Genomic DNA, 25,498 nt, shown 5'->3' with positions numbered 1-25,498 from the left:
GTTTTAGGAGAATGACGGCGAACGCTTAGGGTGCCTGAATACCGATGAGTGACTAGGAAGGATTATTACCTCAGTTCTCATGAACCATCTAGCTTTGTCTGCATTGGGCTGTGTGCACGACAGCCCTGGTATTCAGGGCCACGCCATTTCGAGTTACAGGCGTAAGTTGAACGCCAAACTGACGGATCGAGCCACAGACTTTTAGAGAAGTCTGTGACTTGCAAATGACTCAGATGCCTGTTATAATCCTAGTCTTACAAAACAGCTCTGCTACCTCCCAGCGATGAAAATCTAGTGCCATAGTGGATATCAATCTTTCAGATAATATTCTCATAACGTAATTAAACACGAAAGCCGCTCGTGCGCGGGCTAAGCTGACAAGAATGGCATTCCGTCATCGCTTGCCATCGCGAGTAATGCGGCTGTCTGCTGTGCAAAGACGATTACTTAGTGAATAAAGGTCAAACTACGGCTTCAGGGCGGTGACATTAATTCCATTATTGACCATATCCAACTACTCAACAGGATGGGGTACCATCGCAATGAGCCATTCCGATCGATTCATTTACCACCCACACTCAACTAATCTCCCTATGTTAACTCCATCACCATGGTTTTTACATGCAATGTTTTCAGCCATGGCCTTTGTCATTTCATGTAGGTACCTTCTTCATATGCCTGCATGTTCACAAAACAGAGCGGTGTCTGGTGATAATGCGTTCAGTCCATTGAAGCGAAACATCAATGCTGTTTTTATGCCACCAAACACCGACAATGGGGTTCATTGTCAGGCGGGACATGGCCTTTCTCTCCGGAGTGTCGCCGCTCTGGGAAGCTCTGTTCACGCCGACAGGTGGGCTGTCTTCGGAGGTGTATGTAAATACAGTCGAGCAGGAGGTGGTTACAGACATGTAGTTATGTCAGTCTGCGACTGCTGAGCTACTACATATATCGGCAGTTGCCAAGGCGTGTGTTATGAGATGAATGGTATCAAAGTATTTGATGGTGAACTGACCTCTAGGTAATGCTCTTCCTGTGCATTTCAGTTTAGGTGAACTTTCCTGGGTCCGTTGACCGTTAGGTATGTAGACCACCAATTACCTCCTAAACCAAGCTCTACACCAAGAGTCACTTTCAAAGTCTCATCAATATGATAACCAATCAATGGCCAAAACTTGCCCCATGACAGGAAACTGACATGTTGCTAATGGCGTGTCAACGCTGCTAAAGGCACAGGCACGTATTTTGATACACTGACGACACTGATAAATGCACCTGTGGCATAGGACAACAGGGAGGCTTCCATCGTTCACGGACCGGTGAATTTACACGGTCCAGGCAGCATTGTTCGCCGTTTCACTGGCTAATGGCTAACTGTTGATGGTCTTAGTCTAGTACTTATGGTCGCAGCTCACTGACGAGGAAGTCGGCCATTTAGCGGCCAAACAGGTCATATGCTAAACTAACATGGGAATTGTGGCCTTGTGGTAAATTATATAGATAGATGGAGACGTGTTTGGAGTGCTTACGGTGAAAAGGCGAAATGTCCGCATACGAACATTGTTCTGTAATCAATGGGACCTTCTGATCAAGGACTTGTCTTAGCGGCCATTATGATAAGCATTTATCAAAAGGCTCAAACTGTTATGAGAACACATGCAAAATTTGGCTTCAACGAATGTTACTTTCCAAAGCAATGACCCACCTTTATTGAATTAACGCATTCTGATAACTATAGCGAGTCAGGCAGACAGTCTGTCTAGGTGTAGACTGTTCCGCAAGACAGCTCCGTACGGCGGCACAGCATACCCAAGCAGTGTGCTCCGAGAGCCATGCCACGTATTTTTCACAGTTGTTCAGCGTTCACGTCGTCTTGCTTCTCTGCTGTCTTCTGCTCTCTGGGCGCGACCAGTGACGCAGAGACCCACGAGACATGACTAGTGTAGCAGAGATTCACGAGACATGAGAGACGCAGTAGCGCACGAGACATGACCAGGAAAGATCTGCGAGACCCGTCCAGTGACGCAGAGACGCCGTCAGCGACCGGTGTAGAGATGCTGACGTCACGATATTTAGGCTCGATTTAATCATCAATATCTAGACAGCGGAAGCAAATGGATGCAAGGAGGAGTGGCCCTTACATGACTCGCTTGGATGGGGTCGGGGATCTGCGATGGGAATTCCAAGGCTTCGCACTTCGCAGTGGACCTGGATAAAAAAATATGGACGCTTCACGCTACCGAGGCAATTTCATAAGCTTTTGCTAAATCAACATTGTAACAACGTTTCACAATGACTGTGTAGGCAACTGCTCCATACGAACCATGCAGATGATGAATTTCTTTCCATCGCCTCTCCCTCTGCCCAGGTGCGGATAACGCTGAGGTGCTGACATCTGTTGTCGACCTGTATCAACTGCTGGCTGATACGAACCACCTGGGTCGAGGCTCCCAGCACCGGATCGCCACTCTGAAGACGATATTCCGCTTTGTGGACCGTCAGCACCCGCGACTTTTGATGCAAATTTCTCGAACCATTCTAGCGGTAAGTGACGGGCAGGGGTTCGGACGGGCGGGTGCGGTGAATTTTGTGTATATCAGGGGAACCAGTCTGGGTGAGGGGCAGTGGCAGGAGGTCTGCTAGCCACAGTGCACTTTCCTGTACCCTTAGGAGTGTCTCCAAAATCAAAGGTCATTGACCGCGTTCTTGGGAACGCTTAAAGGAAAAGGGCCTCCTTCGTGAAATATGAAGATATCGTTGTTTTTCATTTTGACATTATTATTTTTCATTTTCTTTTTAAAACTGGTGCCAGAAGTGCACAATTCGCGAAAAAGTATTTAAAACTATTTAACATATTGGTACTATGTTGATACTCTCTACGGCACCTACTGTATGATGGCATAGCGATGACGTCACACTCAAGCCAATCAGCGTTCAGAAGACAGACTCGTCGGATTGTGTCAGATAAGCTGATTGGTTAAAGCTGAGCTGGTTGGAGCTGATTGGTAAAAAACCAAAGCCTCGCCGCGGGTGGCTGTATTGTCGGATAAGAACGCATTCCTGGGATAAGGACGCATTCCTGGCATATTTTCTTTTAAAATTGCCGATAACTACGAATGGAGGCCGAAATCGGCCGTATGGAGGTAGACAGACAGGTTTTCGGACACAGGCTACAAGATGGCTATCTCAGTTTCAATCCCCATGTTAAAGGTGGCCCTTTTCCTTTAACATGACGAGATGCTTTTACTCTGGAATGCATTAATGTAGTGCAACGGCTTTGTACTGATGCTAAAAGCCCTAACCTGACCATATATCCTGATGCTTTCAGTTGCAAGTGAGTGGGAAGAACCTAACCAGCGTATGCAAATTGGTCTTCAAAGTCGCCCAGGACGATGAAAATGACGCTCTCTTTCTGGAGGGCAACTTTCTCGGTAGGTTTGAGCTACACCCGGCAGTAACTGAATGACATCGTGTGAGCTGACATAGGCACTCGCTGCGTCCACAGATAGTGCTTGTCCGTATTCTCTGATGTATTTCCACAACTTTGATGTGACCAATCTATATTAGTAAAGCCAATTACTATGACAGCAAAGCTGACAACTATTTTCATATCGGCTCTGTCCTACGGAGACTATATGAAAACAGACGATACCACCCGTGTAGAGAAGCCAGCCTATATGAGCTGTCGTTCTTTCACTATATAGCAAGTCTGAGAAAGAATGACAAACAGTGACGGAGACGCCAGGAAACCTCAGGTGCCCTTAGTTACTGGAAACTTTTGCCACACTTCAGGAACGTCTTAGCTTGATTAACGTTATTTTTTTTTGCAATTAGTGAAATCAACAAAGTTTTTTTCCGAAATCCATAGTGATATGGACGCAGCTATTTTCTCTCGAGTAAATGTTTACGAGTGCACATGAGTCGTTCACTACTAATTATTACAGCATGGGACCCGGCCGCATGGACCAATGATCGACCGTATATCACCTGATCAGTCGAACCCGAGTCCTAGGGGAGCCAAGTGGGCTGGAGTGGCTCCTGGTGACACAGCCCAGTTGATTGTCATGGGTCAGTCCGCTCAGGCTGGTAGTAATTGCGTGTCTGCTAAGGCCAAGGGTCACTGGGTCCATACCCAGTTTAACTAGTCTAACTAGTTACTGTCCAGTCATGGATTATCGTTAGTTAGCACGGAATGCGTGGTTCCCGTGCCTGGCGACCTGCCCGTGCTGTGCCTAACTCCGTTTGGCCCGCGCGTCACCATCAGAACTGCTTCTGGAGATTATCGGACGCAGCAGCCCCCTGGACGACGGAGAGGCGTGTGTCTACAGTTACGGCGCACTCAAGTTTCTGACGATGAATCCGGCGCTGGTAACGCGACTCATGAGTCTGGGCATCCTAGACCTGGTGGTGCTTCATCTGAAACTCATCACCACAAAGGTACAGTGCATTTTATGTAGGATGGTGAGTCCTACTGGAAGTGGGGATGGACATTGGCAATGCGCTATTGAGGGAGGTAATCATAACGCCTTACTATTTTGGTGATGCTCGAATCGGTGTAGATTACCACACAGAAGTCTGTGCAAAAGAGGTTTATGATTATCACATCAGCATGGCAGACAGAACTCGTCATACATCGCTCCTGATTTATCCCCGTTCTCCCACCTCTGCACCTCAGAAGCTGGAGAGTAAGCGCGTCTCGGAGCAGACCGGACACGCACTGTACCAGCTCACCGGGGTGCTGCGAAACCTGGCCAATGTGGACTCGACGCTGCCGCGGCTGGTGAGCTCCGGCGCCACGGCGCAGATCTCCGGAGTGCTGGCTCTCTTCAGCGCCGACATGGACGTCATCTCCAACGTGGCCAGGATCCTCAGGTGAGGATGGTGGCAGAGGTCAGGGTTCTCAGCTGAGGATGGTGGCAGAGGTTAGGGTTCTCAGCTGAGGATTAGGTGGGATAGTGGATGGTCATGATCCGCAGGTGGGTTGTTACGTGAGGCCGAAATCCTTACGTGCTGCCCTTGGTAAGAATCCGTTGAGGTTAGTGTGGGGTTCATTGGGTCCTCAAGTGAGGCTGGCGAGGTTTTGGGAAGAGACAGGAGGTGGTGGTTGGCGTGGGAGGCTGGTCACTGGGGGTGCGTTGTGTGGACCTCTGAACAGTGTGTGAGGTGTGGACTGTGGATTGTGGATTGTGGAGTGGTGGCGCAGGCCGCCGAGTCTATTGGCAGATGTGGGTGGAACGACAGGCATTTGCGGAACCACTGGTCCATGAGGTAGGCGACAGAATCAGTTATACCATTTCCTTGCGAAACGAAAACCACATTTAGCTTGTGACTGTGACGTAACTTCGTTCCACCTTTAATTAGCCGCCACCTAATTAGCTTCTTTTGACTCCTGGCACCCTGACGCTGTGAAGAATGTCGCCGAGTGCGATTAACACACACAAACACCCACCCACACCCCCACACGTGTCTACCGTGTGGTATTGAGCGGTCTTCGTCGCCAAGGTCGCAGCCGTCGGCACGCGTGTGAACCGCGTGCCCCCTGGGGCGGTTCGACAGGTTCAGCCGGCTCCCTCGGAGCTCCCCGCAGCCGACTGCCGGGTGACCTTTCACGATATCGTCCGCATGGGGTCATTTGAGCCCAGAACATCCGTGGAAGCCGAACAGAACCAACCAGCCCGATTACACAAAGTCATACAGGCATTTAATATTAACTTATGCCAGCTTATGCGTGGCACGATTATTGACTTTTCGTACTATTTTGATGTCCTACTTGCTTTGCTATTGTGGGTTCTGCATGGAACTGAGGCAAAAGAAGTTCGATGGATTTTTTTACGCCGACATTACAGGTCAGAGAAAAACATCCATAGCCTGTGTGTCTGGTATAGTTCTTAGCCAAATTAAAACGGATCACGACTGAAATCCAATCAGCTAGAATGCGTCACATAAACATGTTTTCGGCGAAACACCCGCAGCTATGATCCATTCGCGGCGTTCCGATCAGTTTATCACTATCGGTGATTGGTTGAACGCCCACCTGATATTGTCGGAATATTGAGAATATTGATATATGAACGCCCACCTGATATTGTCGGCGTCGGCGATAGTAGTATGGCGATCGGGTGCGTCCGTGCCGCTGTAACAGTCGTTTATGGCGTGTCAACATTCATACGCCTTCAACTTGACCCCTTCTGGCCAATAAGGAGCATCGGCGCTGGGCGGGGTATATTTTAGGTCGGACCATTTTAGTCAGGTCGCTGCCTAAATCGATGGTCACCAAGCACGCGCCAGTCCTGCAGTCACGCCCCTGTTATGGTTATGGGTGCTTATTATTCACGTGATGGGTTTGCACACGCTCAATATTTACACGATACGGAGTCGGGTATTTATGCCGGCGAACCTGACATGGATTTAATTGCGTTAGATAGCCCACTGTTTTTCTTTCACTGAACATCATTTTCGCCGTGTTTTATCAATTGCAAACATCTGAATATGAAAATATCGTTTCTTTCAATTGATCAGCGACTCGCATCTCGTCATTGCTGGGTTCCAAACGAGAAAGACGCGAACATAACTTACCTCACCCCACGTTACCGACCTTGAGAAGTTGATTTATGCCATGGCCACCCACCTTCTAGCTCAACCCGGTGACTACTCTACTCCCTCCCCGCTTCCTACCTTCTCGTTCCACCCACCACTCACTACTCAGTCGAGTAGGTTTTACACCCTGGCCGTCCCTTAACGACCCCGCGGCGTTCCCGGCCCGTTCCGGCGGCCACGGAGCCGCCCGTTGCGATGGCGATGGCAGTGTTTCGGTCTGTCGGTCGGGCCAGCGGCTCGATAGCCCACCGACACGGCTCCAACTGTAGGCCGCTGCCGCTCCGTGCACGTCGCAGCCGTACGAGGAGTGGCACAAGTACGATACCGCGTGGTATACATCATTTGTACTCGAGGCTTGGCTGGGACCCTACAGAGAGGGGTGGTTACGTACAGCGGTGCGCGGGAAATCCAACACCAATTGCTCGTAACAACTGCTCTGTCGTAAAATACCTGATTTCTATTCGTTTACTTTCGATCGTTTACAATATTACACATGCGTGCTCAATGTTCATACTGGCCGTTTTCACGACGGAACTTTCGCGGTGGAACCTATTTTATACCTGGAAAGTACCAACCCTTTAAGGCCTTAGAATCCTTACAACTAAAGTATTTTGCCTTCAAAATATTTTTAGAAGTTGTAATCCAGGTGATTTTGGCCATGAAATCGCTTATTTATTTAAAAACAAGTCAATTCTCGGTTCTAGTAGCCCACCGTTCGAATATGAGGGATCAAATCAGCCTGGCAGCTAGATACCCGGCTTCTAACCCGGTTTACATAGCATATTTGAGGAGGCTCTAGCTCGTTAATTTGGCGATAATTTCGATGTCGTGTCTTCAAACATTTAGAGGGGATCATTTTGTTAATTGTTAAGCACCATTGGCATCTTTTGCAACATCACAGACGGAGATATAAGCTTGCAACAAACCCTATGTAAACGCGTCTTCTGTTTCACCGGCCCGACGCTACGCGCGTGACCGGGCGCAACAAATCCGCCGCCGCCTTAGCAGTGGCATGCAGTGGCATTGACTTCCGCCGTCTGCTGCGGCTCCAAAGCCAAGCCGGCGTGGAATTGGGAGAGCTCGGTCACCCGCAACTGGCAGCTCAGTATATTTCCTTATCATTGTACTGATATGCCAATTTCATAAACGTGCTTACGCTTTAGGTTTACGTGAGTGGTAAACCCTTAAATAAAATAAATTAATGTAATACTTAATAGAAAAACAGCAAAGTAACGGCCCACTTATTCAAAAGGTAGAAAACCTACTACAAAGAACTCCTAAAATTCCTGAGGCATCAAAGGAAACTACTAAAATTCCTGAGGCATCAAAGGACCAAACAGGCATCTATTAGGTACCCGCTATTCCGTCGTGAAAACGGCTACTGTACATATAAATCAATCATACGTCCACAGGGATAGTTGCCCAGTGCAACTTTTTCTGTATCCCATGGACACTAGGGTTGTTCAAAAAAACCAAATTTTGGAAAAGTATACGGGCTCATGGCTCATGTGGTGCGGTATTCTTTTCTGAGTCCAATGATGCCTTTTTTTCTGAAAAGTATTAACTGTTAGGGGCTCCTCAAACGGCTTAAAGAGGACCATGTTACGCCCGCCGACCGGCCGGTGTCCATAAGGGCGAGAATTCGACGCCGCGCACGGGCGGCAGCGCCTTATCGGCACCGCGCGCCACGACATCTGCCGGGCGGCCGGCCGGGCGGTGGGAAGTTTTAAGTGCGTGGTCTTTATCACGCGGTTGGGGTGCGCTATCCCATGTTTTCGGGGCGGAAAGTTTCAGTGCAGCATCGGTGCGTCTGCCACCGGGTGGTCTGTGTCGATGGTACAGAAAATAAGTCAAACAGAGCTAGAAAAGAGTGAGTGATTCTGGGTAGTTGCCTCGAAGCAATCCTTTTTAAAAATACAGCTGCCTTCTTTACGTACCGTATCACTTGTTAATTCTTCAAAAAGCAAACTCTGAGCAATAACACACCTCTTTGCATTGCTGTTGACAATTTACGTTAGTTTTGGACGGTAGCTCGCACCCCCAATATGCTGCCGCCCAACTTTATTCCAACGGCGAAACGGCAACTTCGCGAGAATCGAAAATTCACGATATACGTACAGCAGGGGCTGGCAATGCAGTATGCACAAGGACATAATTTAGAGGAGACCCGACAGTCATCGGCCCAAATTTGGAGGTGGCTTTGACGAGCATAGGCGTCACCAATGTCATTATTCAGATACGTTGATATCAGATGCTGGGGCAACAGAATCGACGCCAGGGTTTAACTTAGATTAGCAGGTCGAAAGAAAACATAACATGTCTGGGAATGACAGGGTGGCCACCCTGACAGTGTGACGAAGTGAGACATGAGTAGAGACATTAGCCGGAGTACTTACTCATATAAATCAAGCGCCGTTTATCCAATCCTTCGAGCATAAGCGACGCCGGCAGTCCGGCCAGGGCGGCCGTGCCCACCGATGCCGATCCAGACCCGAATCCAGACCCGGCATAGGACACAGCTCTGCCCTGACGTGACACATTACCCCGGTGTGTCACTCATGGCCGATAGACCAATGCAGGAGCCTTGCCAGCTCCTGTTATACCTACTTCGTTAACCCGCGCCCCACTGGGGGGGCTATTTATAGCCCCCCTCCCGTTTTTCTGCAATAACTTCCAAACCGCTTGACGGATCGACGCCAAACTTTCAGTACCTTCGGCTGCATCAATTTGACACCTTGTGTCAAAATTTGAACTTCGTAGCTACCATAGGTCGGCCGAAAATGACGTCAGAGTGACGTCATGTTCGTCCGATTTCGACGCAAAACATTGAACCACGGCAATCGCTCCCAAGAGCTCAGTTTTTAAGCTAGATCCAATTTCTTTGCATGAAAGAACTCAGAATTGACCGCGCTATCAAACTGCTATCTCGGATTTTCAAAATTTTGAAAATTTCCAAAATTTTATATAATAATATTCAAAATTTATATTTTTATATTTTTTTTCAAAAAGTTTTTGACTTTTCGAAAAAACCGGAATATATGTCACAGAACGCATGATTATGACTAACTCTAGCAAGTTTTAGCTAAATATCTTCAAAAATGGCCAAGTTATACGCATTATTGCAAAAAATTCACAATTATTAATTTTTCAAATCAATTTTTCAGTACGTATTCGGCATCGTACACCAATATAAATGGCACCATCGTGTTTCTGAGCTCAAACTGCATCCAATAGACACCTTTTTTGTTGAAAAATTTCAACTTCAAAATTTGACCTTTTTTGACCTGAAAGTGACCTGACCTAAGCTAAATTCGACTCAAAATGACCTCGAATGACATAGACGACATCCAATTCGAAATCTATGGCCTAAATGGACCATAAAACATGTGTCACGTGACCGACGCATGATATAATATTTTCGTGACCTGTGATGACCTGACCCTGACCTGAAAATCAAAGTACAAGTTTGGTACCCGCAAGGTATCTAGAGCATCTGTTCACGAGTGTGGAAACCAAAAATGAGCCTGATCTGACTTGTAAGACGGCGGCCAGAGCCCAAAATGTGAACAAGCCAAAGTGCTAATAATTTTTACTTTGACCTGACCTGTGACGTCATCGGTGACCTCGAGGTCAATGAAATTAGGTTTCGCTCGACAGTTTTTCCGGGGCTATGAGACGCCGTTTGAATTTTGACGATCGGCCCAGTAGTTTCGGAGTTAGGAGGGGGGGCTATGAATAGCCCCCCCCCCCAGTAGGGCGTGTTATACACAGACCCCAGTGGGGCGCGGGTTAAAGGTAGTGTGCCAGCTTTCTTGGACCGTATGGAGTTAATGGCCCAGATAAGGAGAACCGGATTTTTAGAACTTATCCATACCTTCAAAACTCATGGAAACGTCTTAAATTCTTCAAATTTTGAGTACCCCAGTGCGAAATTCGCCCCGACGGGTTGTCGGTCGTACCCCAACCACATTTCACACCACTATGAACAATAAATGCACACACTGAAATCGCTATTACCGATATGCTCATCCAATCAAGTTTCGATAAACCCGTTCATCATCATCTCCTGCGGTTTCGAACACGCCTGTTAGGTGGCTTCTGATGCTCGTCGAGGTCGGAATTTCCAAATACGCGTGGTGCGTCGGGCCGCGCGCTCTGACTTCGGCCAAGAAAAATGCGTCAGCTGATCATTGTCATTTCTGCCACTTGCGTGTGGTGAAATGGGGTCATAACTTATAAGACGGCTTTTTCATATCAATTATTTTACATAAAATCATATTTCAAACCATAAATAATGTTCGACAGCCAAATAAAAGAAACAATACCAATACGGGCTTACAGTTTAAGGCTCGACATTGTGTTGTCTACGATTAGACAGCTGATAACTCATTCCCGTACGTCGTATGGTCGTAACACTATAATGACCTTTGCTTATTGTCACAAGTGCGCTGCATTCGCGATTGTTGCCCGACGCCTGTTTGCAGGTGAGCCCACTACAGTTGTTATACATATCTAAAAACCGATAAACTTTTAGGCGAAAAAGGCACTATTCCAGGCCCATTTTTGATTTTTTTTGCGATATTAGGTAAAAACAGAAGCTTCTTATCCTAGGAAAAATAACATGGGAAATCTTTCAAAGGTGGCACACTACCTTTAAAACTTCCCACCGCCCGGCCGGCCGCCCGGCAGATGTCGTGCCGCGCGGTGCCGATAAGGCGCTGCCGCCCGTGCGCGGCGTCGAATTCTCGCCCTTATTGATACCGGCCGGTCGGCGGGCGTAACATGGTCCTCTTTAAGCCGTTTGAGGAGCCCCTAACAGTTAATACTTTTCAGAAAAAAGGGCATCATTGGACTCAGAAAAGAATACCGCACCACATGAGCCATGAGCCCATATACTTTTCCAAAATTCGTTTTTTTTAACAACCCTAATGGACACCAGCCATTCCTCCGTCCATTCATCGGTACGCCCGCCGGTCCATCCGTCGACATCCGCGTGATCCGTCACCTATCATCTGTCATCTGTCATCTTCATCCGCCATCCGCCACCCGTTCTTCCATCCCTTCAGGGTTCCACTCGCAGCAGCACTAACGGGTGATAGTTTCTCATTCAGTCACTAGATGGCAGCAGTAGTGTGCGCCTGGAAGTGTAGGCTGTACCGCACTACTTCATCCTCCCGACTAACACCAAGCGGGATAGAGGGAGGGTGGAAATATGGGGCTAAGCTTCGAAATAATCCAATTAATTGATAAATGCTGGCATGATTATGAACTCTGCAATCTACATGGAAAGTTTTTGCACTCGAATGATTGAATGCGTTATTTGCACGACGCTGCACTGCTCTTCACAACGCGGTACAACCAGTGCGAAGTGCAAACATATCCAGCTTAGACACAAACTGGCTGCTTATCTGCTTATGAATTGAAGCCATCGGTTATATCATGCCCCGTTGTCAGTTTGTCCTGGATTATTCCCAATGCGTTCTGTGCTCATATTTTTGGACGGTTCGATGCGGTGGCATTACTGGCCGTTATGCGTTTATTGCATCGTGCATAGGACTTGCATAGGACTATCCATCATCTGGTTTGTTAAATGGCCATCGCCTCGGCACTGCCATTGGATTGAGGTCCTGGAATAGGGTCAGACCATTTGCTAACATCGCGTGCCACATTTACGCAGCTTATTCTGATTTGTGGGCACCGTTCGCGGCACTCGACGGTAGGCATCGTGCTTATTGTGACTTAGACCTCGTACGGCCGTGCCCCATTTTCGTAATGTGGACAGCCGATGGGGACAGAGGGGAGAGCTGACGCAATGTCCTGGCGACGAGCTTCTATGAAACTAGCAAAAACACAGCAACGGAGCTGCTGAACAATTGGGAGCCTCCGTTTTACTCATATGTCAGTTAAAAGACTCTAAGTAAAAATAAGGGTTCTTTTGGGCGTAAAGATGAAATAAGTACAACTAGTTTGCATGAGTTAAGCAGTTTTGATAAATAACGTCGTCCGGTTTTTTATGTAGAACGCGACGGTAAAGTCCCATAGCGTTTGTCGGTGACCTGCGCAGCTTTGACACACTATACGACCACCAGCCCACCACGCCCTGGCGTGTCCTGGTGACAGTAAAGCCACTTTAAGCTACCTCCGGCGCCATGCCAGCGGTCCGACCGTTCCAAACTGCGCCACATTCGTGAGTGTCGTGACGGTGCCACTGCCCTGAACGACCGGCGCCCGGCGGTGTGGCATGCGGCGAGTGAATGTGGCGCAGCACATTAGACACTCAGCTAAGTGTCGTCTGCGGAACACATAGTGCATGATCCGTATGAATATCACCTTGGATGAAAAGCAATATTACCAATAATCGGTTCAACTCCATTACAGACATTCGAGCTGGTCGATTGGTTGTGGGGAAAGCGCCGATAAACGTTCGGTTCCAAGCACTCAACCTGAGATCACTAACTCTCGGCTAGATGCTCAATGCTAACTTCCAGACATCTCTGTAGAATTTAAGCCACACCGATCTTCACTCTGCCAAGCATCCCATGCAGACAGCTCAAATGTCCTCTGTAATGACTCTCGCAGAAATTTCAGCAGAAATTGACCTAGCATCTCCTGCAGACAGTATAATTACCTACATTCTATTAGGTATACATACAAGCATTTGGCCAAACATTGCCGCTGTTGGCTGTACATAGACCAGGCAAACGGATTTGGAGCAGGGTATTCTCTCCGAGCCTCTAAGAAATCTAGAATGCGAGCAACGAACAGTGCTATTTGCAGGGAGGGAGTAGAACATTCATCATTGCTTGACTATGCGTGGTACTGGACTACGTCCGCCAAAGGTTGTGTGATTTACGAGCCATTTATAACTCTGTCAGGGTGGCTTCCGTATCACTAAAGGCATCTTGATTTATCAGATAGTTGTGGCTATTATGAAACACCGTGAAATTTCTCGATCTGGCTATTTCAGTCCTGAGTCATAATTGTCATGCCACCAGCTTTTGTATTTTGTAAGAGCTTCTAGGAAATGTTGTTGCAGACTTGAGCTAGCCGGTAAATAGTTTATGCCATCGTTGCGTTGATTGCACATAGTGACGTTAGCAACATACCACCAAATGAAATGCTTAGTTCTTTGCCCGAATCTCTAACACGTTTCTTGTGCCTGTAAGGTATGCGAGAACATCTTTGACGTTCAGCATTGGTCGAACGGGTCTAATGGAAGCTTACGAACTTGTAGTCTGTACCATAACATATAATTGACGCTTTACTCAAACGATCAGCATAACGAACGTTGCTATACTAATCCACTGGCATGCCCGTTTGCCTATTTGGCAGCATTATTTCCACACACGACGAATGCTGCGAGCAGCTGGTGGAGAGCGACCTCAGCTTCCGAGCCTGCATCAAGGTGCTGAAGAAGTACCCCGGCGCCAACAACATCGTGGTGCGGATGGGCTACGCGCTCGGCAACCTCATGGCCCGGTCAGAGTCTGCTAGAGTCAAGGTGAGTCGCACCCAGGAGTCGCTAAATGACTCGGGAGGCGCCGCTACTATGCTCAGTGCCCAACGAGGCTTGCTGTCGGCTCGGCTGCATCTGAAGGCTTTAATTCTTGCATAAAGTGGTTGCGGCGGACCAAGTTGCTGATTCTGTGTTCTGAAATGCAAAAATGGGATATCCGGTTGTGTGTAATGCGTGCCGTTTTCAGGATTCGGTAAACTAGTGGTGTTTCCACGAAAAGTCGTGACATTTCAGCGAACCTGCGGACTGCCACGAAGTGACATTTCGCAGTTAACACGTCATCGTTGCAGCATAATGCAAAATTTACCGACTCCAGATAGGACGCTGTGGATGCCTTTCATGTGGTCTAAATAAAGTATGAACCCAGGCGTTTCCAGCAGAGCGCTTAGGTGGAATAAAGGCCAGCGTGGTCTGAAAGTGCTGCTGTTTTGAAACTCGCAGCTGATTGGAGCCAACGCCTGTTCGGAGGAGGAATACCCCATACCTGCTCGCATTGGATAACGATTATGGTAGCGAATCCGGACGACATGTGTAAATCGATGGCGACTGGCCTTGCCGTCTTGCAACGCGCACTAGACGGGTCAAACGGCCCCGACAAGCCAATACCGATTCTGCGGTAGGGTCGTGCAGGCATGGACTACGATATTCTATGGAAAATCAATCGACCTTGCGGAGCCGCGGCAGCTTAATGTTCTAGATCAAATACCGACAAGTAGTCCACGTGTTTATGCATTACACAGCTGTTGGTGCAGGATGAGTGACACCGTTTCAATGTTTATGCATGGTCTTCATTGATCGACTAGTGCGCCACTGTGGAACATTATACCAAAGTGACGCCTACGTGTTAACTTTTCAGTTCTTCAGGGAGCCGGAGGCGTTGGAAACCCTGCTGAACCTGCTGGATATGTACTCCCGACGGACGGCCAGCAGCAGCAACAACAACGGCACGGTCAGCTCGGAGGCAGGGGAGGCCGGCGACTCGGCCGCCAACGACCCCGGCGCGCTCAGCGGCACGCCAGAGGACGTCATTGTCAAGGTAAGGGGTCCGGCGACCTCAGAGATACACCAGAGGACGTTGTGGTCCACGCAATGGATTCGTCGTCTTGCATTGTACTAGTTTTTAGTGAAATGTTGCAAAACCTAACTCCCTGGAGCGTGCTAACAAACCCACCGGTCACCGTGAATGTTATGTCTTTCGGACACTAGCTGTTTGTCCATTCGTATGAGGTTTGTAACGGTAACGAAAACGGTAGCAGTGACAGCAAGGGTGACGTGTTGCAGTTGATCCGTGTGGTGGCCAACATGGTCATCAACCAGGAGGTGGGCTCCGAGGTGTCCTCGTCCCCGGCCTGCCTCAAGGTGTTGCTTGGCGTGCTGCGAACCCACAGGTCAGTCGGCGGGGCGTACTGCGAACCCACGGGTCAGTCGGCAGGGGGCTGGGCTGAGGGATACGGCAGTGTGGTTCTCTCCCCAAAGCATGCTAGAAAATAAGCATCGGGTATGATGAATGTATGCGGCATATGGAGTTGTCAGCGGATAACGCATAAACTGAATCTGGTTTTATCCTTAGAGATGTGAGAGATTTCTTATGGCAAGCAAGACCTTGGAGACTGTTGTTTGATAAATACTCCTTTTTTCCCCTCCCGGACAGCTTCCATAGCATAACTCGATTTTACCACAGCTGACCTCAGGCTCACCGTGCAACTGACCCGGTCCGGTCCCATATTTTACTCAGACTGGTCCCACACCTAGCCCCGGATGACGGATCGTTCCACTCTGTTTCAGCGTCGAGGAGCATGAGGAGCTCGTGCTGTCCTCTCTGTCTATGCTCAACAACCTGACCTTCTATGCCAGCGAGGAGAGCGTCGTTTTCGAACGTCAGGCGGAGGTAACGCACTGTAAGTATGCCCGATAAAAACGCACTTTCTTGATTGTGTGTACTCAGGACAAAACACTTTCCTTTTAGCATTGGCAGCCCATTGTAAAAACTAGTATGTGTCATGTAATGACGAAACGAACGACCTATTGCTATTCCCTGTTGTTGCGAGACTCATAATTTATAGATCGGATATGTGCATTGTGCACCACAAACTGGTGACCATACACAATCCCGATAACAGCCTTTCCACTGCCAATGCGCTTCGAACATTGTATTTCCCAAAACGCGTGTCTTGTAAGGAGTCAGAGCGGCCGGCTGGCCTCAGTCGATACCACAGTATTCGCTGACCGCCGCCACGTCTGCCCGGGAACGGCATCCGTGCAAACTTGATCAGGTGCTATCGGAAATCAATGACCGGCGCAGTGGGGACGCATAAACAGCTCATCGACTGACCGGCCAGCGCTGTAGCAGGGACAGATGGATCAGATTGAACTCATAAAGTAGCGCTGTGCCATATGGGCAGACATATCCGGTACCATAGGATTACGAGGACCATGGGACTCGAAATGGTGATTGTTCCAGCAGCCCAGCAGGCGGTAACAGAGCTCTTTCGTTATGCTTCCCATGAGATCAACTACTGATGAGTGAGCACTTACCCCCCTGTGCTATGATGGTTTTCTAATCTAACTACACTTCACGTTTGCGTCCGACAGGTTTGTGCTCGATGCTCCGGAAGGAACACACCGAATGTCAGATCGAGGTTCTGCGGGTGTTCGGGAACCTGACCCGGTGGCCGGCCGTCCGCGAGGCACTCGCTGACCGAGAAGGTACGAGTCTACGGGTCCCCGGGGCACACACGCATGGGACTCGCGTTGTTAGCTAGACATTGGTATACATCACACAATACACAAACTATATCACAGCAGCTGGACGGATTGCATGATTTCACGTATAAACGTGGACGTTTGTCACCTATGTACCTACATCTTTAGTTGCGTGCATGCCTAACCGACAACCGTAAATACCTATAGGGCGACATTTTGTGTTTTCAAACGCAACACATTCATGATAGTGGATTCATGCATGCTGATTTTTAGATACAACGTACAACACGCAGCGTACAACATTCATATTCCTTTATCAGCAGGTAATCGATTCGTACCTATGCAGTTTAAAACAACGCCCATTATGTAATCTTGGACATTTTAGGTCACAATGGCGCCATTTTGTACGCATTTCGCCGTTAGTCACTGCCATGTGGATGTTAAGCTGTAGTAATGTGAGGGTACGCACCAGAGTATATAGAAAGTATGTAGCTCCGCACACCCCGCTCGACTGGTCTCTGAGGCCGACACCGGCCGCTCGGTGACGCTGTGACCCCAGACGTGTCTGGTGATGCACCAGTGGTGTCGCGGCTGGTGACGCTGCTCGACTCGGACAACCGGGAGCTGGTCTACACCACCGTCGGCGTGCTCATCAACCTGATGACCGACCCGGGCAAGAGGAGCGACTTCAACAGCTTCGGAGGCATCGACAAGTGAGTATAGGAGCTGGAGGACGGGTGGGGTTTTACTTTATCGCGATGAGTTCGTTCTTTTCGTGGTCTGCGAATATGTAAAATTGATCAATAGGTGCTGGCTTCATTTGCAGCTTATCTGGAACGACGGACGTCTCTGTGCTTGAGCTAATTAATTTCAGTTTACATCTAAAATTCTTGTTCAGGAAGCAACGAACATTGGTCAATAATGAATGTCGTGTTTTAGCTTATTTATTTATATTTCAATCCATTATTCTGCTTGATTTTATTTATAAGTCATTCTTACTTCCGCTTTAGGTGCACTGTCATGCCTCAACAACGTTGCAAAATAAAGCGCAGTAATGACCATTATATAACCGAGACGTTCGTCGTGGTTTGGGGTGCTTCCAATTCGCCACTTACTTCATTCAGCATAATTTGTTTTCGGGTTCTTAATATCATTCAGCTTTCAGACATTTCTTCACGATCAGTCAAAATCTCGGTAACATCTTTCATGCTAAGGTACAAATATGAGATAGACTCAGGACACGCATTTTAGCCGCTTTTTACTTTGTGCCTCTTATTTAGGGGCGAGAAATGAAGGCTCATCGTACTTTTCCCATTAGATGCTGGGTGATCACACTACCACCCAACTCGCGGTCCACACAGCTCCCTGACCTCCCCTCCCCCCTCCGGCAGGCTGATCCTGGTGCTGGAGGACTTTGGCTACAGCGACTGGCAGCTGGCGGCGCTGGTCTGCAAGGTACTCTGGAACCTGGCCGCCGACACGGACGACGTCGGCCAAGTGTTCTCCGACCAGCAGGCCGACCAGCTGGCCGTCGTACTCGACGAGTATCTCGGTACGGGAGGAGGAGGCACGGGGGTGTGTCGGTTTTATATGTGGGGGACGGGTTTATATTTACCTAGGTTGGACGGATCTTGTACCTGTTGCGTATTTGATTTCCTCGGCTCGTTCGAAAGACACGCACGGCTTTATGTGTGACTCAACAGTTTCAAACTGTAGTTGACCCCCATTTGACCCGCATCTGACTTGTGCTTACCGCTCTCCTTACCTTATCCCCCGCAGACGATGAAGTACTGTTCACAAAGTCGGGTCTGACGGCTCTTTTCCCCCGCAGATGACGAGGTGCTGTTCCCGGAGTCGGGCCTGACGGCTCCTGACCCACCACCCCTTTCCCCCTCAGACGACGAGGTGCTGTTCCCGGAGACGGGCCTGACGGCTCCTGACCCACCCTTTTCCCCTGCAGACGACGAGGTGCTGTTCCTGGAGTCGGGCCTGACGGTTCCTGACCCACCCCTTTCCCCCCGCAGACGACGAGGTGCTGTTCCCGGAGTCGGGTCTGACGGCCGAGGAACAGCAGATTGCCGCCATGTTGCGCCCCCTCTGGGAGGAGTTTGCTGACGTGGCCGCCAGTCTGCTGGAGAAGCTGGACGACTCGCTGGAGTCTGTCGCCTCGGCCGCCGCCGCCACTGTGCCCTCGGAAAGCTCCAAGACTGCCTAGACGGAGCCAGAGGACGCTACCTGCGTCCGGGCGGTGTGCTCATTGAGAGGCTTAGAGGGGTACGGACGGCTGTGTGCTGTGTGTGCCGGAAAGTTGTGATGTGTTTGGGAGAATGTTGAGAGGAATGCTGCCAGTGCTGCCAGGGATTTGTTGCCCCTGCGCGAGTGTGCTATCCGCATTGAATGGTCTGAGTCTAGACCGGCGCTTGGCTGGTGGGTGTGGTTGGGTTAGAGGTCTGATGGTAGGGCAGCTTTCTGCCCGACTCTCAGTCATATTATGGGTGATATTATGATAGCTCGATTTCGTTACAGGCTGGTGTTAAGGACTAGGATGGACATCAGCCATGTATCATACTCTGTACATAATCTGTGCGGTGTTTACCCTGAGATCTCCTGATGCCGGTCTCATTTTAACTATCCCGGATAATCTCGGAGCCCCGTCCGGTGACCGCTGTCGTATCTCACTAGGGTCAGAGGCGATACCGTAGCCATGTCACTCGGCGGGCTGCCGGGGTACACTGTGGCCAGAGGACGGCGCAAGTCGGGACGTCGAGGGACGGGTGCCAGGCCGGTGCGGTGTAGCACGCTACATCTTGAACATTTAACGTAGTATCTTTTCGGCACGGCTCGGTCCGGCAGTCCCTCTCCCTCGCAGTCCGGCCACACGCCTAGCTCGCTTTCCCACACCCAATTCCCCCCCCCCCCAGTTCCCCTAATCTATCACTGTCCGCACAGAATGGGCAGCCGTTAAACTCCCATTAAGACGCGCGCTTTTGGAGACAGCTACCGCAGGATGAACGATTCGAACCCCAACAAGTAACAGCTGGATCAGTAACATTGTCAACAGCTCATGGACCCACGCCGAGGACAGATAACGGCTGGGAGCGCTGGATCAGTAAGATATGTCAACAGATCATGGAGCAGTGTCAAGGATGGATGCCGGCTGGAGCACACAGCCTCCTTTGTCGGGTACATCAGCCCAGGGTGAGTGACCCTGGCAAAACAACCGGGTGACCGACCTCACAATGGCCTCATGAGGTAGTTCCAGAGATCTCCGCAGAGGAAGAAGGCGCTGACTTACGGCCACACCCGGGCCAGTGGGCGGAGCAAGAGTGACGTCACAAGGGGCGTTGCCGGCAGACGAAACGGAAGGAAACAAAAGTTTGAATAAAATGAAATTGAAGAATCAAAATTAAAACTCGAAAATCACAAACCTTTCGGGGATTGTTTTATGCCAGCGATTACTAAAATGATAAAGCACTCAACACGAAGACGATTCGACGGCCAAAAATTGCAGGCACAGAGGAGCAAGGTGACTAAACAGGACAGAGGGCGCCATCTTACGGCCCCACCCACCAGAAGAAGGCAGAGGAAGATGACGTCGCAAGGGCGTGGCAGTCACCCCTCCCCCCCCAACTATAAAAGGGTGCGCCACCCAACCAGAGGAGAATCACAGTCGAGCAGCCGAGAGTCACAGTCCACAGCTGGAGCCGGAGACGCCATCTGGGAGCCGCCGTCAGTCCGGGTCACCCGCGAGAAGCCTCTTCAGTTCGAGTGACCAGAGCCGGAGGACAACCGCCGACGCTTGAGACCACACTGAGAAGCGGAAGCGCAGAGAACTCCAGAATGTGAGTGTTGTTGAAAAGTCTGCTCAATCCCAATCCTTGCCCCCCCCCCCCTCTGCCCAGCGTGCCGTGCCCGTGACGACTGCCAAACATTTTCGGTTACCATAAAATGCACTCTCAATTGGAATTGGAAAACTTAAATTACTTTGAACTTATTGGTCCAGACACCCTAGTAGCATGTTAGGATCTGAATTTCGAGGTCATGTCAGAGTCGCCAGCAAACCGTTATTGTCAGTGGGAGTTCACGATTAGGCCAAGAGCGAGATCCGAAAATTTACATAAGTAGCTCAGTGTCACGAACGCTGAAATTGATGACAGGATGCGTGACAACGTTGAAATGTCTTTGTCTTCGGTCAAGATGGTTCGTTCGATTTATTATGGGCGATGGCCAGGTGCGTTTTGAGGTTGGAACGTTTGTGAAATAAAGGGTTTAGATTCGTGCTGTACTCACTAAAAGTTGCATTGCGAAATCATTGGTAATATTGCTGTAATCTAAAATGGAAGCTAAAATGGAAGTCGAAATCAATTATAGAACAGGTAAATACGTTTGAAAGGAATGTAATGTTTTAAGGTGGCGACTGATTCATGCGATCGATCTATGAATATGGCTATGAATTATGATTTGCGACAGATACGAATGCTTGAGCGTACGGCGGAATTTTTCCTGTTACTTAGGTGCATAGTTGCGAGCAGTGGTTTGAGGTTGACGGTTTGACACTTTGCGACTTTAGATGGTCACTTTGCGTCATTGAAATTGCGAAATGTCGAGTAACAGGTAGATGTAGAAATGTTTGTGGTTAGAACTAATAAGTAATATGCGACTAATATAGGTACCGATCGTTGTGCTTTGTAGAATAAATACTAGAAAGGACCAGCTTTGTTGGGAAACGATCAAATGGGACAGGAGTAAAAAAAAAAAAAACTTACGTGGAATGGAGCTGATGAGATGTCGAACAGGGAGATATCGAAGCGATATTTTACCAGATTCACACTCACTGACACAGCCGTTGAATCTCCCGGCCCGAAGAGACCGCACACACCAGTACTGCACCGCGAGTGATGACGCGCCCATCGCGGCGCGGCCTTGACAACTGTCGACTGTCGACGCGGCGCCGGCCGGCGGCCGTCGTAATCGTCGTTCCCGACACGGGCGTTGAGCCGCCAGAGGGCGCGAGAAGCAGCCACAACAGGGGCAGTGGGTTAGCCGTAATTGGGGCGCGGGCGGTAGGTGAAGGTCACGTATAGGAGTCTGGTTAGTTGCGGAAAGTTGCAACGGGATAAGAACGTAGACAGTTAAATATGATATGCTATATGATATCTAGGACTGCACTTCGTTTGATGCGCATTGTTTACTGCTAATAGGATGATTTAAATTAGATTCCCTATGAAAGGCTAGGGACCCTATGACAATATTCTGGCACTCTATAAAGATAATTTGTTTAGGTAACTAGTAGCCCATCAGAAGCTATCGAACGAGTTTCAAGGAGGCATTTCCGTTTGAGCATTCAGTAATTCACTATGGTACGGTGGATCACAACCAGACGGCAGATCGATGCGTGTTAATTGGTTCTAGATCATATGTCTGATTAAATCAAGAGCGGTTCAAGGTCTGCTAGGATTGTATACGAGAACTGATGATAAGGTTCACGCGTGTAGCAGCAATTAGGACTTGAGATTACGATTAGATTTGGTTAAATTATGCGTTTCTGCTATTCGCGTTCTTGCGAGTTAGCGCCAATAATTACTCCAACAATATTGGCACAGGGCATTGTGAGGCACAGACGGCTTGTTTGCCCGCCTCCTATGGCGTAACGTTTACCAGCATGACTGTATGAGACACAGATGCACTTCTCGAAACCCACGTCCAGACCGGAATAATAAGAGGGACACACCGTCACGTACGCAGGGCATATGCACGTTTTCCGCCAGTGGTACCGGCCACTGTTAATTTTCCCGCTTAGGTAACACTGGGTGAGAAGGCAGTGAGAGGTTTCTACGGCAGGGGGGAAGGGGAAGATTGGCACAGTATGCAGTGGAGAGTAAGTTATGCCAAAGGCAAGAAGCCGAAGGTCAGGGGTGAGTCACCCAAAGGGCGGATAAGGCGAGCCGTAGTGTCCCGGATAAGTCCTCATACTTATTTCGTAAAGGTACTCTAATCGGTACTGGACAGCCTCAGGGGAGGGAAGAATGTACTCCAGGACACGTAAGGCCTTGAATAGTAAATCCCATGGTTAAGGATAGTTCCAGGATATGAACTAGGGTCCCTGGGTCGTGAACGGGAATGTTACACGCGGACCGGAAGAGGGCATAGGTAATCTCTCCCGGTAGAGAGATAAGTCGGATATAAATCGTGTATGTGTGTACCATAAGTCTATCGGTCGTGTAGTGAATCCCATAAATTAGTAGGGTGGATATTTATGCAATTATTCTGGACGGCCCTGCGGTAAGTATCTTTGTCGCCGGTTAGCGGAGCATGCATATGAATTTCGGAAAGAGACATTTATCTCGCCGGGGAGATCGCTATTAGTCAGGCACCTAACGCCATCGGAGGGAATTCGAGGGGCGCTAAATAAATTTGGGGTGAATATATGACGAACGAACGTAGAGAGAGGATGAGAGTGAGAATGGTAAAGGATGAATCTTAGGATAAGGCCGATGGGAGTTTAGCGAAGCTCAGTTAGGACAGTCAAACTAATTAATCTCGAGGGCAACTTAAAACTAGCAACGCTAATACGAATTAAGTGGGCAATTTTCTTAATGGGAAGGCCAGTGATATAGGAATGGGTGACTGGACGAATGATCACATTCAATTTATCAATGTAATTACCACCCATATGTTTGGCAGTGGTCATCGGGACTTCGAATGCCCTGTCCTTCACCTGCCCAACTGTGCCGCAAACCCAGCTGATCGGATACCTCTATCCCTAATCCGAGCAGTGAAGAAGCATCTCGTGCATCATGGTCTATACAATGAACAGAATCATCAAGCCTCTAAATTAAAAAGCATCTTCCATCAGATGTATTTGTATGCAAGGTGGATCTCTAGACATCTCCCTCAGGTGGATCTCAACACCATCTCAAGATCTCTATCAGGTGGATCTATATCTACATCTATCTCAGGATCTCATCACTATCTGGATCTCTCTCTAGATCTATCTCGGGATCTTTTCCAAGACTCTCAAGCTCCCCTGTTCTACCAGTTCAACTATCGAGTTCATTCCAGCAGCAAATAGCTCTGTTCCTCTACAACCAGCTGAACGACAGTGGACCGCGGTGCTGGATCAACCGCAAAGAAGGCGTTTGATTACCCGCAAGGAAGCAGTTATTATCCTCTCTTTCTTCTTCTTTTCTAAATCCCCTCGCTACAAATGGCGCCCAACGTGGGGCTTTGATAATTCTCAAATTGTGAAGCTGGTAGACTGGCACAAGCCGCCGAACCCGAAGTTGATGAATTGAAAGTCAACCGTATGGAGAAGAGGAAGAAGTTGAAGAATAGAGCAGGTGTTCGAAATACCGGCAGCAGTGGAAATGAGCGTGCTGCAGGGGTCGATATGAAGAAAGAGGATGAGCTAAAGAAAGCTGTGTGAAGATGATGAAGCTTATGATGGTGGCTGATGACAGGGAAGTTGAAGAATTGAGCAGGTGTTCGAAATACTGACAGCAGTGGAAATAAACGTGCTGCAGGGGTCGACGTGAAGGAAGAGGATGAGCTAAAGAAAGATGTGTGAAGATGATGAAGCTTATGATGGTGGCTGATGAGAGGAAGCGGTCTTACGAATACTGAAAAGGACATAGAAGAAGTTGTTGAAGATAAGATAAGGAAATGAAGCTGTCTCATGAACAAAGGATCAGACTAATACAGAAGACAGGCCGAAAATGAAACTTGACAATTGTTTGCATCAGCATATCAATTCTTCTACGTTCTGCTGTACAACAAGTCCAAGTCTCGGTCAGCTGCTGTATTGCAAAGGAGAGCTCGAACTTTCTAGAGTATTGAGGATAAAAGGACAGCAATATCAAAAGCAGAAGAGGAAGAAGAACAGGCGAAATCCTCGTGTTGTACTGAATCAAAATCAAACACGGTCGTCTTCACAACACAGCCAAGGCGATTATCATGTTGGTGAACGAGGAGAGGGTGCCAGGATGCTGCAAGACCAACTGCCAAACGATCCATTCAGATGGGCTGCTGCAGAGATCACCCACCTGGGCTGCTGCGACGGCGGTCACCTGGTCCGCCGAAAGGTCGCTACCTGAGCTGCCACGGAGGTCACCAGTGCTGCCACGGGGATGCATTGCCCTCGCGTGCTGCCTCGGAGGTCACTCACCTGAGCGGCCGCGGAAGTCGCCTACCTGAGCTGCCACGGAGGTTGTCACCGGGTCTGCCACGAAGGTCACCTACCCGGGCTGCCATGGAGGTCACCCACTTGAGCTGCCGCGGAAGTCGCATACCTGAGCTGCCACGGATGTCATCTGTGCTGCCACGGAGGATGCATTGCCCTCGCGTGCTGCCCCGGGGGTCACTCAACTGAGCTGCCGCGGAAGTCGCCTACCTGAGCTGCCACGGGGGATGCATTGCCATCGCGTGCTGCCTCGGGGGTCACTCACATGAGCTGCCGCGGAAGTCGCCTACCTGAGCTACCACGGAGGCTGTCACCGGGTCTGCCACGAGGGTCACCTACCTGGGCTGCCACGGAAGTCGCCTACCTGAGCTACAACGGAGGCTGTCACGGGTCTCCCACGATGGTCACCCAACCGGGCTGCCACGGGGATGCGTTGCCCTCGCGTGCTGCCTCGGGGGTCACCCACCTGAGCTGCCATGGAGGTCGCTCACCTGAGCTGCCAC

At 49.2% G+C, this 25,498-nt stretch overlaps 2 protein-coding genes across 3 annotated transcripts in view; both read left to right on the top strand.

Moving 5' to 3' along the window:
* LOC122383398 (armadillo repeat-containing protein 2-like) overlaps positions 1-16,028 on the top strand; it is a 38,278-nt gene extending 22,250 nt beyond the window's left edge. Inside the window, exons 6-13 of the mRNA XM_043369749.1 lie at positions 2,369-2,544; positions 3,329-3,431; positions 4,265-4,437; positions 4,676-4,872; positions 13,930-14,098; positions 14,970-15,149; positions 15,395-15,501; positions 15,899-16,028. Coding sequence (XP_043225684.1) covers positions 2,369-2,544; positions 3,329-3,431; positions 4,265-4,437; positions 4,676-4,872; positions 13,930-14,098; positions 14,970-15,149; positions 15,395-15,501; positions 15,899-16,028 — 1,235 coding nt within the window. The remainder of the gene's footprint in view (positions 1-2,368; positions 2,545-3,328; positions 3,432-4,264; positions 4,438-4,675; positions 4,873-13,929; positions 14,099-14,969; positions 15,150-15,394; positions 15,502-15,898) is intronic.
* Positions 16,029-16,711: 683 nt separating this feature from the next.
* LOC122383443 (armadillo repeat-containing protein 2-like) lies at positions 16,712-19,342 on the top strand. Of its 2 annotated transcripts, none has more exons than XM_043369878.1 (4): positions 16,712-16,819; positions 17,397-17,529; positions 18,208-18,368; positions 18,841-19,342. In XM_043369878.1, exons 1-4 carry the CDS (start codon positions 16,717-16,719, stop codon positions 19,029-19,031), a joined length of 588 nt encoding a protein of 195 aa, XP_043225813.1. In that variant the 5' UTR covers positions 16,712-16,716; the 3' UTR covers positions 19,032-19,342. The 2 variants fall into 2 exon arrangements, with proteins under 2 accessions (XP_043225813.1, XP_043225812.1); XM_043369877.1 differs by having other exon boundaries at positions 17,376-17,529.
* Positions 19,343-25,498: the final 6,156 nt, after the last annotated feature.

The sequence above is a fragment of the Amphibalanus amphitrite genome, unplaced genomic scaffold (genome assembly GCF_019059575.1).
Source record: "Amphibalanus amphitrite isolate SeventyFive unplaced genomic scaffold, NRLGWU_Aamphi_draft 000163F_arrow, whole genome shotgun sequence".
In the NCBI taxonomy this organism is placed as follows: domain Eukaryota; kingdom Metazoa; phylum Arthropoda; class Thecostraca; order Balanomorpha; family Balanidae; genus Amphibalanus; species Amphibalanus amphitrite.
This window is presented reverse-complemented; position numbering and strand designations above follow the sequence as displayed.

What these genes read in the sequence shown, in the direction of transcription:
- LOC122383443 (XM_043369877.1), top strand. Translation starts at nt 16,717, where the DNA reads ATGCTCCGGAAGGAACACACCGAATGTCAGATCGAGGTTCTGCGGGTG. An exon ending in GGCACTCGCTGACCGAGAAG is followed by an intron (nt 16,820 to 17,375) that starts GTACGAGTCTAC and finishes CTGTGACCCCAG; the next exon opens with ACGTGTCTGGTGATGCACCA. An exon ending in CGTACTCGACGAGTATCTCG is followed by an intron (nt 18,369 to 18,840) that starts GTACGGGAGGAG and finishes TTCCCCCCGCAG; the next exon opens with ACGACGAGGTGCTGTTCCCG.